The following is a 16,702-nucleotide window of genomic DNA, read 5'->3' on the forward strand; positions in this document are numbered from 1 at the left end:
CAGGGCTGAGTGAGAAACACCAAGTGTTATGACAGTAAGATTCAGGTGAAGTGTAATCCACATACAATCCTCTACTATTCGCAATTACATGACTAGCAAAAAAAAAAAAAAAAAAAGCCTTGATGAAAAGTACCAGCATACTGTAGATTTCACACTTGAGAGTATGGGTAAAAATCACACAACTGCTCTATAATACCCACATAAGTCTTTGTTGTTATGCCCATCCAGCTACAATAATGACAGAAAACAAGGCCACATTAGGAGGGCACTTCTGGGATACTGCACTATTGTTTAAGGGAATACATTGGCACAAGTATAAAAAGACCAGACGTCTTACTCAGTGGGGGCAAATTCATGCTTGCTTTAACAGATGGTGTTTATTAAGAATTCCACCTATTGAAGGCTTTCTGGTCCCATTTTAATACAACTGTAATTACAAGTGTCTCTTCACTATATTCATTTCCAAACTTTACAAAGCAGTTTTCAAATGGATTTATCATCCTCTTAGCTGAAGACCAACCATATCTAATACTGGCCTTGATGGAGGCTTTGAGATACGTTCTGAAGAAAAGCTGTCTGAAGATCTTTTGTTGCTTTTTTATTATTATTTTGTTTAATCAAACAATGCCTTCAAACTAAATGATAAAAAAGTTAGGGTTGAGGATAAGGTTAAGCAGACTAGAGATTGTTTTATGTAACCATTCAACTTTTTACTCTTATATTCTAATCAAATATGATTTTTTTTTCTTCATTTTTGCTTTACTGTTTATGTAAATCATTGTTTTTTTTTATTAAAAATCATCATTTAAACTTCAATATAAAACTATTATAGAATATTTATTGTTTCAATAAACAAATCAACTATACACTGAAAATTCCGAAATGCAAAGTAATAATCCATAACTTGCATTTTTCATTGATTTTCAAGCAAATTAAATAGGTGTAGGGTTTACAGACTAGTTATAGACTAGACTAGTTTTAATTATGAATTTATTTAATCACATCACTTCTAACTGTCTGGATTCATTTAGACATCCCCAACATCATTCAAAGCATTTAAAGCGAATGACATATATGTGACCTAACATTAATAATCACAAAATTATGCATGACAAATTCAGAGCAACATATAAGGTAATGTATGAGACTCAAAAAAATCAAAAAATCCTTTTCATCAAATTGACCACAGTTTCCTGGTTAAAATATAATGTGTACATATCTAAGAGTAAGATAATGAATTTAAATTAATGCAGGCCCTGCTGTCATTATATCATGTTCAGTAGAACCATGCTGTGATAAAACCAGTTGAACTTTCTTCCTTGTGGTTAATTTTCACTCCCTACTACAAATGCTTTTGATTTATTTTCACTGAAGCGCATTTCTCTAGGAGTGAGTCTGCAGGGCTGAAGGTAAGAATGTGGCGAGGAAAGTGAAGGTCAGGTTCAGCCCTTAACTGCAGGCGAATACGTGCTGCTTGCACGGGCACAGAGAGACTGATGGAAGCTCCTCTGGTGCTCTGGCTTGTCATCTGAAGAAATGTGTCACTGCTAAGATCTGCCTCCTGGCACAGATCTTATCACAGAGAGGGAAGCTATAGCATCACAGTGACACCCGACCCCCTACATGCCATAGAGTACCATGTGCCCATGACAGCCGTTTACCATTTGACTCTAATAAAATTGTTTTTCTTTCTTTTTACATAGCTATTTTATAAAACATATAAAACAATTATTTTTCTGCACTTTGTTTTAAACAAAAACATTACTAAATGTTGTTAGATTTATGCTTAAAGGGGACCTATTATGCAAAATTCACTTTTACATGATGTTTGAACATGATGTTTGAAGCATCATCAGTTTCATTTATGTTTTGCAATTCTTTATTTTTGTTTGCAAAAAGCACATTTATTTTCCTCAATACTTTAATTTTCGTTTGCAAAACTTTATTTTTTTGCATATATATGCGGCATTATATTGACTCCATATCTGTAGGCATCATTGTCCGACTCCGGTTTGAACTGAACACAGCTGCTGACAGTTTCTGACATTTTCAGTGCATCAGATTGTCCTGTTTTGTTGTTGTCGGTATGCAGCATGAGCTCTTTTGGAGCTCCACCCCTTCTTGAAAGGGGTGTGGGAGCAGCAGCTCATTTGCATTTAAAGGGACACACACAAAAAAACATGCATTTTTGTTAACCCTCAAAAAGTGGCAATTTTAACATGCTATAAAAATGATCTGTGGGGTATTTTGAGATCAAACTTTGCATACACACTCTGAGGACATCAGAGACTTATTTAAAGGAGCATAACAGGTCCCTTTTAAAAAAAAATCTTGTTTATGTTCATTCATTGTAAAGAGCAATGGTAGGGTAAATGATAGAGCCTTGCTTACCGATAATGTCAAAAAAGAGCAGGTTCTTTGAGATCTCTGTTCGAATAATTCCCACCATGTCAGAGACAGGATCTGTCTCCATCACCACGTAGTTGAAGGGCGGCTCATCAAAAGCCAGTACCTCAGAGTTGGACTCAGGTTGGGGCACCCACTGAACATGCAGACGGGTCTTAGACATTCTTGGAGGGTTGCCTTGGTCTGTTGCTAGTATCTATGATAGTGAAGCAGAAAACAAAAGGTGAAAATGTGCAAGTTTTTCCCCTTTTATTGTAATTTATAACTAGATTTACTGATTGCGTCTCTACCGTCAGAATACTGTAGTTGCCCCGATCAAACTTTCCTCTGGCCGTCACCACCCCGGTCTCAGGATGGATATCAAACCGATCGTCATTGCTGTCTTCCAGGCTGTACGTGATCATGCCATTGGGCCCCACATCATCATCACGGGCCACCATCCTGTAGATGTCCTGAGGCTCAGCCATGCTCTGCTGTTCAGGTAGTTTTATCTGGAAAAGCTTGTGACTAAACTGAGGGCTGTTATCATTCTCATCCAGGACTTCAATGATTACGGTGGCAGTGGAGCTTAATGGAGGAGCCCCTTCATCTGATACCATGACCTAAACAACAGCAGATGAGGGAAACATCTTGAACATCATCAAAACCACATATTATACATACTAAAATCAGAGATATTTAATAGTGGACAATACAAAAGTCTAAACATAAAATATTATAATTGCAATATTCTTTATTTTGGAATATAGAGAATATAGTGGCAGCATTCATTCACCAGAATTCATATCCATTTTATTTCCCTCAGTTTTATGAATTTTTTTCAAAAGGTTTTCAAAAAATGTGATGTACCATGGCAGAAAAAGGCTTAGAATGACCCCTTACATTATTAAACATTGAACTGTCCTCTTATATGCAAATATGTTTTTTGATTTGTGAACCGGATCAACCGGTTTGTTCTGGCTTTAAAAGAGTGATTCGTTCTCAAATCGGATGTTCACTGATTCAACAATGACTCAGTGATTTGGTCACAGTAGATCTCAAGTTAACCGCACTCTAGAGGAAATGATTCATTTTACAATTCTGTCTGTTCACCACTCAAAGCTTTTGCATGGCTTCAGAAGACTTGAAATAAGTCGTATACTTTAGAGACGCACCTGTGTATCGGCCGATAAAAGCTATTATTTTCACTATTGGCCATCGGCAGATTGTTTAAAAACAGCTGATGATCAGGGACGATTATATCCTGTCAATTAAAAAGGTGCGGTTGCCAGGTCTGCAGTTTTATCCTACACTAAACATTATTTGTAGTGCATCTCATTCAATAATCACAAATAGCTCTGTGCTTTGTTTCTTATATAAAAAAGAGCCTTCAAATTCTATCAATTTTGTCACGAAATTCAAACAATAAATACCTTTTTGCCGCACTTAAATGTGACATGACATATTGTTGTAGCGCCTCACTTAAAGCGACAGCACGAGTAGTGTTGCCAAGAATTGGGTTATTTTAACAATGTTGCCGCGGTTTGTTTTTCATGTTCGCGGGTTAAAGCAACCCCAAATAACATGATATTTAGAACCTGGAATGTGAATTTTACCAGGGGAACCCTGCCAAAAGTCTGGATTTTACCCACGGTTTTGGCAACTCCTGGCAACTCTGAGCACGAGTCATCTCTTCTACTTTAATAAATTACATCAGAAGTAATGTTGAAAGATACCGAGCATACCAACTACAAATCTGTATCATGTCTCTTGTAATCATTCAATCAGTGTTTCAACCACAGCTTCACTAAAAGTTGCATTTACCTCAGGAAAGTTATCCCACATTCACAGTTCGTTAGTTAGGTATAAATAAACACTAGAGAGGAACTTATTTACTGTTAATTATATATGTATGTTTGAATAAATTTCCCATTAAGACAAGCGCTAATGAAAACGACCTTATTTGTGCAACTGCAAACATTTCTTTATTATTCATTATTTAATTGTAATATCTGAAAATAAATAGCAGTTTAATATAATACATCTGCTGTTAATTACCACCAATATATTATAGTGTACCAAATGAGAGGGTTCTCTATATAGTTTGCAGCATTACTTGGGAGAGATCTTTTTCTCCATAAGAAAAACCGAACTATCGGCATCAGCTGATATCATTCTGAATAATGGCTATCGTTATCAATGCATCTCTAATATACATTACTGTATTGTTGTATGGCAAAGACATACCTGAAGATTCTTCAAAATTACACAGAAAAAAAAAAAACTGTTTTGAATGACATAAAAAATGGGAGAACTATTCCTTCGAGATTGATGCATACACTCGAAATACAAACAGCAATATGTTGCCAGAGAAAAAGGCTCAGGCCTGAGGTTCACGACCTAGTAAACAGAAAGGAGCAAGTGAACCAACCTCAATGATATGCTCTGCTTTTTGTTCCCGGTCCAGAGCAGCAAGGGTGCTGATCACACCTAAACAAACATACAGAGGAAGAACAGACAGGCTGATCAATGGATGGATGGCACACCTGTTCGTTCACCCCAGGCTGTCCATTTTACTTTCCCTTCTCACAGGTTTGCTTTTCAAGCTTTATTTGTTTTGTTCCACTGTTTATACTAGGTCAACCTGAGGTATACAAGCCGTGGGAACAACAGTTATTTTTCACATCCGCGTCAATGAGGATTTAGCCATCGCTGAAAGACCAAACATCCCAGTTGCCAAGAAACTGACAGAAAATGAGCCAAGGCTTAAGAGCCAAAGCAGTTGAGAAGTGCAAAAAGCAGTGTTGTGAATTAGTATAAGAGGTTTTCAGACACCATTCTACAACTGAGTGTTGTAGGGTCTTGGTTAAGTGTGCTTCAAGACTCAACAGCTGATTTCAGGCTAAGGGCGGACAAAATGCCCTAGTGACAGTGGTTTACCACCACTGCAATAAACACTTAAGAGTGTCATTTCAGTGGAAGAGGACCCACAGCATATATCAACCTGTGCAGCACTCAAAACAAACCCTGCTGGGGTTTTATGGCAGTCTGTATTTAGGCAGGTGATCCTGAAAGTGTGGTTTTGGCATTAATGCCCACCTGTGGAAAGATTGCCCTATCGTGCATGCATGGGACAATGGGCAAATGCATGGATTTAAAAATGTCTTTGGTGCTTGTAGCATTCAAAATATTACAAAATAGCCCTTTTTGTCTCTATTCTCATGTCTTAATCTCCCCTAGAGCATTTTGGCTTTTGATAATGTAAACTCTGTTCTTAACCCACCCAGGAATTATTTGTCTTACCTACTTACTCACTCTAGAAATTGTTCGTGTGCAATAAATTCTACGATTTTGTGGTGCTAAGTTGTTAAGACGGTTAGCTTAGTCAGTGTTCATTCTAGTGATTAGTCATCTCAAGTTGTCCTGTCCTGACATGGAGTGCCAAAAAACTCTAGTCCCTTTCGCCCCGGGGGAAGAAGGCTAAACCGCACTGTTATTTGTTGTTCTCTCTGCATGCAACTGATTTGACTCTTGAGATGTAGCATTGATTATATTACACTTTTATATTCATTTAGCATTCTCTCTGCACTATACAGCACACACATACAATATTCAAGGAGCTCTGTCTCTTTTAAGAGAAATAGCTCATACTAAATAAGTTTTCGCCTCAAGCTTCCAGCCAAACCTGTTAGCCCTTTAATAATGGAAAAGAGAGCTCATCTAACATTTTTTTGACCTGTATAAAACATCTACAAATAAGCATTTCAGTGTGATAAATCGTTCATATAATACAACCCAACCCCCTGTCTTCTTTGTAATCCTTGACTATTAGCTCAGGGTGAGGCAGATGAAACAACAAAAAAGACTAGATTTAGTCAAGACAAGTGCAAGCTTGCAACGCTGGTTAATGCGGTTCTAATTTTCATAGTTACTGTTCAAAGGCTAAGCTGCAAAGGGTCAGATGTGTTGCGTTTTGTGTTTGTGTGACTCTGTGGGCTTGCTAAACAACTATCCTCACCCTTGACACAAAATGACACAGTATTCACGGTAATTAGAGGTCCTATTCATTGTGCCCTTCACAAGGCATACCACACTTATGTAAAACGTGTGCCTAGACATGTTTAATCAGTCCTTCAAAGGTTGCATTATCGCATGACATGAATCACCAACGTTAAAACTGATGAACAAGTACTTTCTGATCCACCATTTGAAGCATACCTGTTTTTGGGTCTATGGTGAAATATATGCGTTGAGAATCAAGGATCTGGAAAACAAGCTTCCCCTCAGAGGACTTGTCCATGTCTGTGGCAGATACTTTTAGAACAGATTTGTCCTTTGGCAAATTCTCTTGCACTGAGCCAAAGTAGACAGGCTGGGACAGCTCAGGGGGATTGTCATTAATATCCCAAACTTCGATGTAGACCTCAGTCCAGGATAGCAGTGGTACAGTGCCCAGATCTTTTGCATAAACTGTCAGCCAATAGTGTGGCACAGCTTCACGATCCATAAGGCCTGCGGTCCGAATAACACCTGCAAAATGTAATTGTTCAGAATCAGCAAAAGCAATATACTGCAATGAAACATTAGCATTACATGTGTGCTTGTCTTATAGAATTAGTTCACTTCAGAATTAAAATTTCTTCCCCCATGTCATCCAAGATGATTGTCTTTCTTTCTTCAGTCGAAAAGAAATTAAGGTTTTTGAGGAAAACATTCCAGGATTTTTCTCCACATAGTGGACTTCACTGGGGTTCAACAGGTTGAAGGTCCAAATGTCAGTTTCAGAGCAGCTTCAAAGAGCTCTACATGATCCCAGACGAGGAATAAGAGTCTTATCTAGCAAAACGATCATTCATTTTTTATGAATAAATGAACATTTATATACTTTTTAACCACAAATGCTCGTCTTGCACTCCTCTGTGGTCCGCTATGGTTTGCTTTAGGTTACATTATGTTATGGGTTACGTTAGTACGGGAGAAGCCCACTGAAGAACCCGGTAAAGCCCACTGAAGTCCACTATAAGGAGAAAAATCCTGGAATGTTTTCCTCAAAAACCTTCATTTCTTTTCGAATGAAGAAAGAAAGATATGAACGTCTTGGATGACATGGGGGTGAGTAAATTTGAAATTCCAAAATCACTTCAAAACATGCAAAAGAATTGCTAAACACAATCCAATAATTATGTATTCAAAGAAAAAAAGATGCATGTAATGTGACAGATGTTAGATGTCCTAAAATTTTTCAACATTTGCAAGGAAAAGCCATGTATCACTTTGTCTTTACACATGTTTGGTATGCCTAATGACTGATCTGTAAATGTTTGAACATGCAGCGTTGACCAAAAATGCTGAAGGCAGGTACTGTAAAAAAGGTCAGTAATATCCATGAGGCATTTTCCTATCTAGGTAAAGCATGCGAGACAAACCTGAAATATTGTAATCACAAACATACCTGTTTCTTCATCGATCGTGAAGACGCCAAGCCCTGAACCATCATGGATGTAGTATCTGACTACTCCATCTCGTCCTAGATCATTATCTACAGCTGTTAGTGTTAAGACAGAAGTTCCTATGGCAGCATCCTCCATAATGGCTGCGTTATGCACAAAAAGAGTGAAGAGAGGCCGGTTCAGGTTTTCGTTGACGTCTAACACTTCAACCTCAATGAAACATGAAGACGATAAAGACCGGGGCTTTCCGTGGTCTACAGCTCGAACCGTTAGATTATAAGACTGCTGCCTTTCAAAGTCCAGTTCACGCTCCAGAGTCAAGCAGCCTGTGGATGTATCCAGGAAAAACGTCCCTGATTCACTGTTTTTTAGGTTGTAGCTTATGCGCCCTCCGCTCTCCAGATCTAAATCAAAGCTTTCAACCCATAACAGCACTGTGCCTGGAGGAACGTCCTCAGGAACTTTGATCCTGTAGACTGTGGGTACGAACTTTGGAGGATTGTCATTGATGTCCTCCAGTACAACCACCAGATCTACAAACGAGAAAAGTTGCGGGTCCAGTTTGGCTTGATCTCTGGCCTCAATTGTCAGATCATATCTACTAAAGGTCTCTCTGTCTAAAGGCCCAGAGACCTTCACCACTCCTGTAACTTCATCAATTTTGAACAAATCGGTGAAGGTTAACAGTGAATATTTAAACTCTCCGTTGTCATCCGAGTCAAAATCGACTGCATTGACTTTGAAGATGCTTTTGTCAACCTCTGTGTTTTCTGGGATGTTCACCACATATCTTGGCTGAGAAAATAATGGAGGATTATCATTTGCATCAAGAATGCTAACAGCAAGAAACTTCCACGTAGAGATTTGTGGAGATCCCAGGTCGTACACAGTTATGTTGAGAATGTAGAACTCTTTTTGCTCTCTGTCCAAAGCACAGATAACCTTCAGGTCCCCTGTGTTCATGTCAATAGTAAAACATCCATCCTCATTTCCACTGGAAATTGCATAGACAAGCTTTCCGTTAAAGCCAGAGTCATTATCAGTGGCATTAAACTGCAGCACAGATCTATTGAGAGCAAAGTCTTCCCTGATGTCGATCGAGCTCGGTGTGCCCGTGATAAACTTTGGAGAGTGCTGGTTAATTATATGAACATCTGAGATAGACTCTTCTTCTTTGACCGTGAGAGACGGCTTAAACGACTCAATAAGCTTCTCTGTCATCTGCCTAGTAATTCCGGTCTCCTCGCAATACGTGGTGGCATCTTCGCCCTTGCCTGCGATACGTACGGTCACGGTATTGGGATCGGCACTATGTTTGCCATCTGTTGCTGTTATTTTAAGTAAGTATGTGTCTTCATAATTTGAGGGAATGGCTCTAAAAAGTTTAATGGTGCCAGAAACAGGGTCAATTGTAAACAGACCGTCATCATTCCCAGATTCTATCTTGTATTTGATCTGCTGCAGCTCATCCAGATCGAGTGCTGACATCTCTGTAATACTCCTCCCCACAGCAAAGTCTTGGGTATGGAGGCATTGCATGCCACCCGCTCAAACACTGGAGCGTTGTCGTTGATGTTGGTCATGGTGATTGTTGCAGAGCATTCGCTCACTCTGTTAAAAGGGCTGCCGCTATCAGAGGCCCATATTCTCAGGTGGTACCATCTCTTCATGAGCTCATAATCGAACTCCTGAGAGGTCGAAATCACACCGGTCAGTGGGTCGATACTGAAAGGAACGGGACCGGTGTTTGCTATAGCGTAGGTTACAAAACCATTGATATCTTTGTCCACATCAATAGCAGAGACAGCTAAGATGCTTGTTCCGATTGGGGCATTTTCAGGCAGAGAAGCCTGGTATGAAGGCAATGTGAACCTAGGGGCATTATCATTTTCATCAATTACATCTACAACGACACGGGTAACCGCTTCTCCGTCGTTCACAGTAACGTCAAACTCATAATGAGAGTGCTTTTCAAAATCAAGGGACTGAGAAGTCACAATTACACCAGTTTTGGCACTGATTTTGAATTTATTGCTATCAGGGTTTTCTTTGATCCTGAAGGTTGTGTTTTTGAAACTCAAACCTACAGATACTCTAACCACGTGACTTTTCGGTGGAGAAAATTCACTGAGGCTGACATAATAGAGTTCTTGTTCAAATGTCAAGGGTTTAACTTGCTGCGGAGGAGGAGGGATATGCACTGTTTGTATTGGTGTTTGCAGAGGAGGGATACTTCTGTCTTTGGCCTGAAGGGAAATGTTTAGTCCAAGTGGGTTTTGTGACCAGTCAATCCATTTTGTTGAGACAAGCTGAAAGCCAGCCTCATGCAATGTAGATGGAATAATCTGAAAGCTCTTTTGTGGATCGCCTTCAACTATACTTAAAGACGCCACTTTCTCTTTCTCCTTGGGTTCCATCTTGACATTCACGATTATTTTGTCGTCATCCGTTCGTGGACTCGCTGCACTAGTGGGTGCAATGAGGGTAAAGTTTTCTGCCACCTTTTGTATGGTCACAACAACCGTTGCTACATTTCCAAACTTCTGCACACCAGAAATTTTCTTTGTCCTGTCCTCTGCCAGCACTGTTAGGTCATACCTGTCTCTCTGACTGGCGTCTAGTCTCTTGACGAGGGTAACGGTCCCCGTGAAAGGATCAACGGCAAATGGGTGTGATCTTGTGGTGAATGAGTAATAAAAGTCTGCATTGCTGCCGATATCGGCATCCGTTGCGCTCACTCTCACCAGGCTCGACTTGATCGGCGTGTCCTCTTTGATTAGCACATGATAAGAGGCAGGGTAAAAGAGCGGTTTCAGGTCATTTGTGTCAAGCACCTGGATCGATACCTTTGTTCTAGCTCGGTTCTCGTAGGTACTTTCTATAGCCTCGACGGTGAGAGTGTAAATGTCTCGTACTTCTCTGTTCAGCACAGCTGAGTTACTGCTTCTGGTTTTGATTCTCAGAAAGCAGAAATCTCCTACGCTTTCCTCCTCGGCTTTGAAAAGGCCGTCATCATCACCAGAGACAACCTTGTACTTGATGTCCCAGAAGTGATCAGATAGTAAGATGCCCATTCGGACTGGGCTCTCCACATAGGTCCTGGGGGCAGAGTTCTCATAAATGCTCGCATTATACAAATGATGGGTGAACCTCAGTAGAGAGTTGTCTTTAACCAGGCTCCCCTGACATCTGGTTAACATTCCTAGGACTGCTATGACAGTGAGAATTATAGCTGTGAAAGCCATTCTCACCGTCTCAACATGGACCCGCAGACCTGAAGAGAAGGAAAAAATCATTATTTTTCTGACAAGTAGACCATGCTGTGCCAATACATGGTCTTACAATGAGCTGATATGGCAAAGTATTATTGCAATGACCATTATATAAACACATACTGAACCCTGAAAGGACAAAACACGCAAGCATACACATACTCACTCATCTCATTGTCTGTTTCACCTAGTAAAAAACCATAGTCAGGTATTTTTTTCTCCTGTTTTGACATGTCTGGTCAAGCTACGTTACATTGTTTAACCGTGAGAAGAGCACTAGAATTCTTTAAACAAGGTGATGCATTTTCACTTGGTTAGCCAGTCTTTTTTAACTACAAGTAAACTATAATAATTATCATATGAAAATGGGACTTTTAACCTATGAAGTGCACCAAAATCTCATATATTTGGGGGCATCTGACACTGATCTCTCCCTCCTTATCCTCTCGTTCAACAAGATATTTATCATCCCACCCAGCCCAGTTTCAAATAACAATATATTCTTTATTAAAAACTAAAATCAATGTTTATTTTAGTTTAGTTTAGGAGTTATTACAACTTCAGTTTAGTTTTTAGTATTTTAGTGTATTTTCGTTTTTTTTACAGTTAAATTAAATTTTGTTTTAATTTGGTTAAAAATAATCACACTGACTGAAATAACACTTTCAGAGGGGTCAAATATTGTGTTGCATTAACCCTCAAAAATGTTGTTATGCCCCTGGTTTGACTACAACTACACTAGTGTGTGGAAACAAATAACTGTAAATATATATATATATATATATATATATATATATTTTTTTTTTTTTTTATACCTCCTAAGACCTGGGAAAAAATGTTTTTTGAATTTAGTATTTTTTCATGTCATTACATTGCTTAGACAATAAGAAACAAATAGAATAATATATATATATATATATATATATATATATATATATATATATATATATATATATATATATATATATATATATATATATTCATATGTTATGCTATGTCCTCATAAGTAGACAACAGCAATAAAATGACATAAAATTACATGTAAAGGCAAAAACAATTTTTTTTTTCATTTACCAAACAATTTTTAGGTTTTTTAAACAAACTTTGTTTAAAGATGATTCTCAAATATATTATGAATGATATAATGGAATGAATTGATATACCATTTTATCACCATTTTGCAATATGTGGGTAAAATGGCCAAACATGGTTTTTCCCATTCAATGCAATGCATTTATACACTGTAATTTGCATATTAATGTGTTCTTGGAGCAACATATAATGAAAAAAGAAGTGTAATAATGGAAGTAATAGCACGCAACATTTTCATAATAATATGCAATATTTCATAGGAACATTAATATATAATTTCTTTCCCTATTCACTTGTTGTGTCTCCTAAAATGCCTGATAAACAAGATTTAAGTCCTGGTGTCCTCTACTGAGGACATATATGAAATCAATGCCCTTAACAGAAAGTCATTTTTTGATTAGAAACCCCATAAAATTTTCCTGAGATGTTGATTTATAACAAACAATTTTCATAGGAGTGCTAAATTTGATCATTTAGTCATTTTTAAAGACCAATGAGAAGTTGTTGTCTTCTGAAAAGCCCTGAATGTGCTCTTTACATCTGTGACATGTATGGTGTCAGAGAAATTCACCAAAATATAATGTCCTCGTACAAGGTCAGAGGGATGCAAGAGGTTAAAGGCGAGCAGAGCTAGCTAATTAACAATTATTTAAAGTACTATTCTCTGTCAGTCTACTGTATATTTATGTAAATGTATGATAACAGTTCTAACTGCCATAAATCTCTCTACATGAGGGTGGGGGATATGGAGCAATATTTCGTGGAATGCACTTTAGATAGAGGCACCACTAATCTGTGCTACACTGATTAAACCTAAAACTGATAAGGAAACCTTGTGCTTCTGCGTGGGTAAGTTTATGAAACAATACTTTTTAACTCTTTTGAATTCTCCTGAAATCAAACAGGTAAAAGTTGTGAAATCCCCCAGGGTGATTCTGTTAGCAGTAGGATGTGTTCTGCCCTCCAGCACACACTCTTACGGCTACCTGCCGCCACACGCTCAGCCAGGCAGCACACACTCGGATCATATTTCACTATCAGTTCTCACTTTGCCAGTTTAGTTAGATGTAATGACTTTTAAGGATACTCTGAACAGTAGCATGCTAGCACCCTTGTAAAGTTTCTGTGTGATAATAAATCAAATTTAAGTGTAGACACTAATAAGACTACTCAAGAAAGCAAACTGTAGCAAAACATGTACCTCTACGTAGTAAGCCAAAAAACTGCACACTTCATCTATCGTGCATACTGTAATTTATCATTCCCTTTTTAACAAACTCTACAGGACTTATTATTACTTTCCCCTGCAAGTGTTAAATGCTTTGTGGTGCATGGGTTACTAGAGGATTACACAAGCTCTTGCTGTTAGTTTATTGTTTGCAAAAGTTGTGGCCAAAGCCATGCATCAACATGTCCATGGATGCGTCATTTTCGACTGAGCAGCTATTTCAACTGTGCTGAAGCATTACGAATGACGTTGAATATAACATCCTAGCAAAACTGCTAATAAGATTAAGACATATGCAGTTATTTTTGTTTCAAGTGAAGCATTTAGTGCATACTGTATATTTCCCACTGTATAGGAGATTAAAGATTAATGTACAATTTCTGAAAAGGTTTGACAACATTTTTGTGTCTCAGTACATCCCTTTATCTGTCTATGGAAATGAACATGAGGACCACACAATGCCCTCGTGTCCACACCTAGTGCTACAGGGAGGCAATTATCTAAATTACTAGGGGGCTTCAGAGAATAGACAGTTTAGACAACTGGCTTAATCCCAGTTTACTTGGACACTTAAAGGGTTAGTTCACCCAAAAAAATTTCACCCTCATGTCCTTCCACACCCATAAGACCTTCATTCAGCTTCAGAACATGAATGAAGATCATTTTAATGAAATCAGACAGATTTCCGCCCCTCTACTGACAGCCTCTGCAACTACCACTTTGACGCTTCAAAAAGTTCATAAAGAGAGCGTAAAACTAATCCATATGAATTAAGGAGTTTAGTCCAAATTTTCTGAAGAGACTTTATATGATGAACAGATTGAATTTCGGATTTTATTAACATATAAACACTGATCAGTGAACATAAACAGAAGTTTAGCTGAACTTGCTTGACGTGCAAGAACAAACTTCTTGTGGAAGCTCAAACTTGCTGCGTAACACGAGAACGAACCTCATTGGTTCTTGCACACATCAAGCAAACATGCTTGAGCTTCCATTTACCACAACTGATGTTTGAGATGATGAATGTTTATGTGAATAAATGCCTAAATTCAATCTGTTCATCATATAAAGCGATCAAGCATAAATTTGGACTAAACCACTCAATGCATATGGATTAGTTTTACGATTTCTTTATGAACTTTTTAAAGTGTCAAAGTGGTAGTTGTGTAGCTGTCTATGGAGGGACAGAAAACTCTTAGATTTAATCAAAAAGCTCTTCATTTGTGTTTCGAAGACGAACAAAAGTCCTACAGGTTTGACATGAGGGTGAGTAATTTTTGGGTGAACTAACCCTTTAAGGTGACCACCTTCATGTATCACCATCTTCTGATCATGTGTGACACCACAAAATATTCAATATGTAATCAGCTTAATGTTTGATATATAATCTCTAATGACCACACCATGTTAAAAACCCTTGATGGATGAGATGGGAAACTGCTAGGTTTATTTAAGAAGAAATAGTTTAATTAGTAAATTTAATTCTGACTGACATTGCATTAGGCCCCAGCCAAAAAGTGTTCAGAAGAGAGGTTAGCCACTGTTGTAAATGACAAGTCAAAGATTTGAATTAATAATAATAATTTATAATATTAATATTATAATTATTAGAATATTGAAAACTGACAATTATCTTATTAACTTCATCAACATACAGCGACCTGGGAAGTGCACTTGACCATTAGTAATTAGTAGCACCATCTTGTTTGATACCAGGAATTATTTCATGATTTATTTAAAAATATAGTAGTCAGCATTTGAAGTGGATCAAAAAAAGTGCATCAAAGTTGGGCTAAGAAGAAGGTTTTAGGACAACTTTGGTGAAAGGTTTTGATCCACTTTAAATGTACTTTTACCTGCATTTAGAAAAAGAGAAAAAAAAAAAAAAAAAAAAAAACATTGCAACACTTCTAACAGCTTGACTGTAGCCCAAAGAAATGCTTACCACAGAAAAATAACAATATGTATAAAATCCCACAATTAAAGCACCATTAGCACACTTACATATGTAGATTTTGTGCTAAAATCCACTAACAGAAATGAGGCAAACTGACGCCGCATGCTTGACATCTCCGAAACTCACCTGAGGTCCTTGACTGCCGCTACACATAAAACTTTTCCCAAAGTCCTCACACCTTTGGTATGACAGTATTCCAGTGCGGAAATAAAACGAATCGCCTTTCATCCATAATGAACACTAAGACTCTGCCAGAAAAGCTAGGGTTGACGATTCCAGCGAATTTACCATGTTCACAAGAGTAGAGAGTTGCAAGGCTGTTGAGACACCTTATTCCCTGAGGAATCAGGTTGATCTTCTCCTCCCCAATCCTGATGACACTGTCCCTCCCTCTAAAACCCTCCCCCTCTCCCTAAACTCAGCCCAACACCCATCAACCATCAGCCGGGCACGCAGATTGCAGGCGTTTTTACCCTTTCTTTCTCTCTGTGTGTGTCTCTTTCTGTTTGTTTTAAGCTTTGGGTGAGGTAGAGCTCTAAGTTTTACACAAAAGTTAAAGCAGTCCTGTTCAAAGTAAATACACACCTCATAGGTTTCATATTCCGACTCTGTGCTTTGTGGTAGACCTCAATGCTTTTGAAGACTGTGGACAATATATCGAAACAGACTTAAGAAAATTAATGCCTGATTAACTCACGAAAGCAAAACACAAAACTGTTTTAAACAGATACCAAAGGCAATTATCTATTATTATTGCTAGCGCTACTGCTAACAGCCTGAAGCATGTAGTCTTTGTTTGACTGTTATGTAAACAGAGATCTCCATTCACACTCAGACTAGTGTAATGCGTGTCATGTTGAGACGCAAGGTGATCGGTATTTCTTTAGCAGTTTCCCAATTAAAAGTTCTCCACAGTCACCTTATGATAAAGACCCAAAATGGCTTCAGAACTGTACATTGAGGTACGTCCAGATACCCACCAGTGATGATGTAAACAGACCCCACACTTGGTGCCAAGACCTGCCATGGAGCGAGAGAGGATGAGCACATGGAGCAGGCATGGCCCACAAATAAGACTCAACAGACGGTGGGCACCGGGCCACTGGCAGCAGGTGGACTTTGCCGAAGTGCACTTTGAGGATGAAGTGAAAAATGTGCAACCCTAAGGGCATTAATGAAAACCACATGCATCTCTATTTCACAATGCTGCTTATATGGACAGTTTTATGAGTGGATTACAACCAAGTTTGTATCTGTATTTAGTAACATCCTGTCCTTCAAGATCTTGCGCATTGTCATGATTTCAAACCGTATC

At 38.3% G+C, this 16,702-nt stretch overlaps 1 protein-coding gene across 1 annotated transcript in view; it reads right to left on the reverse strand.

Moving 5' to 3' along the window:
- fat2 (FAT atypical cadherin 2) overlaps positions 1-15,746 on the reverse strand; it is a 56,706-nt gene extending 40,960 nt beyond the window's left edge. Inside the window, 7 exon segments of the mRNA XM_048176076.1 lie at positions 2,392-2,602; positions 2,697-3,008; positions 4,817-4,875; positions 6,604-6,915; positions 7,838-9,346; positions 9,349-11,109; positions 15,514-15,746. Of these exon segments, the coding sequence (XP_048032033.1) occupies positions 2,392-2,602; positions 2,697-3,008; positions 4,817-4,875; positions 6,604-6,915; positions 7,838-9,346; positions 9,349-11,080 (4,135 nt within the window). The 5' untranslated portion in view covers positions 11,081-11,109; positions 15,514-15,746.
- Positions 15,747-16,702: the final 956 nt, after the last annotated feature.

This window comes from Megalobrama amblycephala, linkage group LG23 (genome assembly GCF_018812025.1).
Source record: "Megalobrama amblycephala isolate DHTTF-2021 linkage group LG23, ASM1881202v1, whole genome shotgun sequence".
In the NCBI taxonomy this organism is placed as follows: domain Eukaryota; kingdom Metazoa; phylum Chordata; class Actinopteri; order Cypriniformes; family Xenocyprididae; genus Megalobrama; species Megalobrama amblycephala.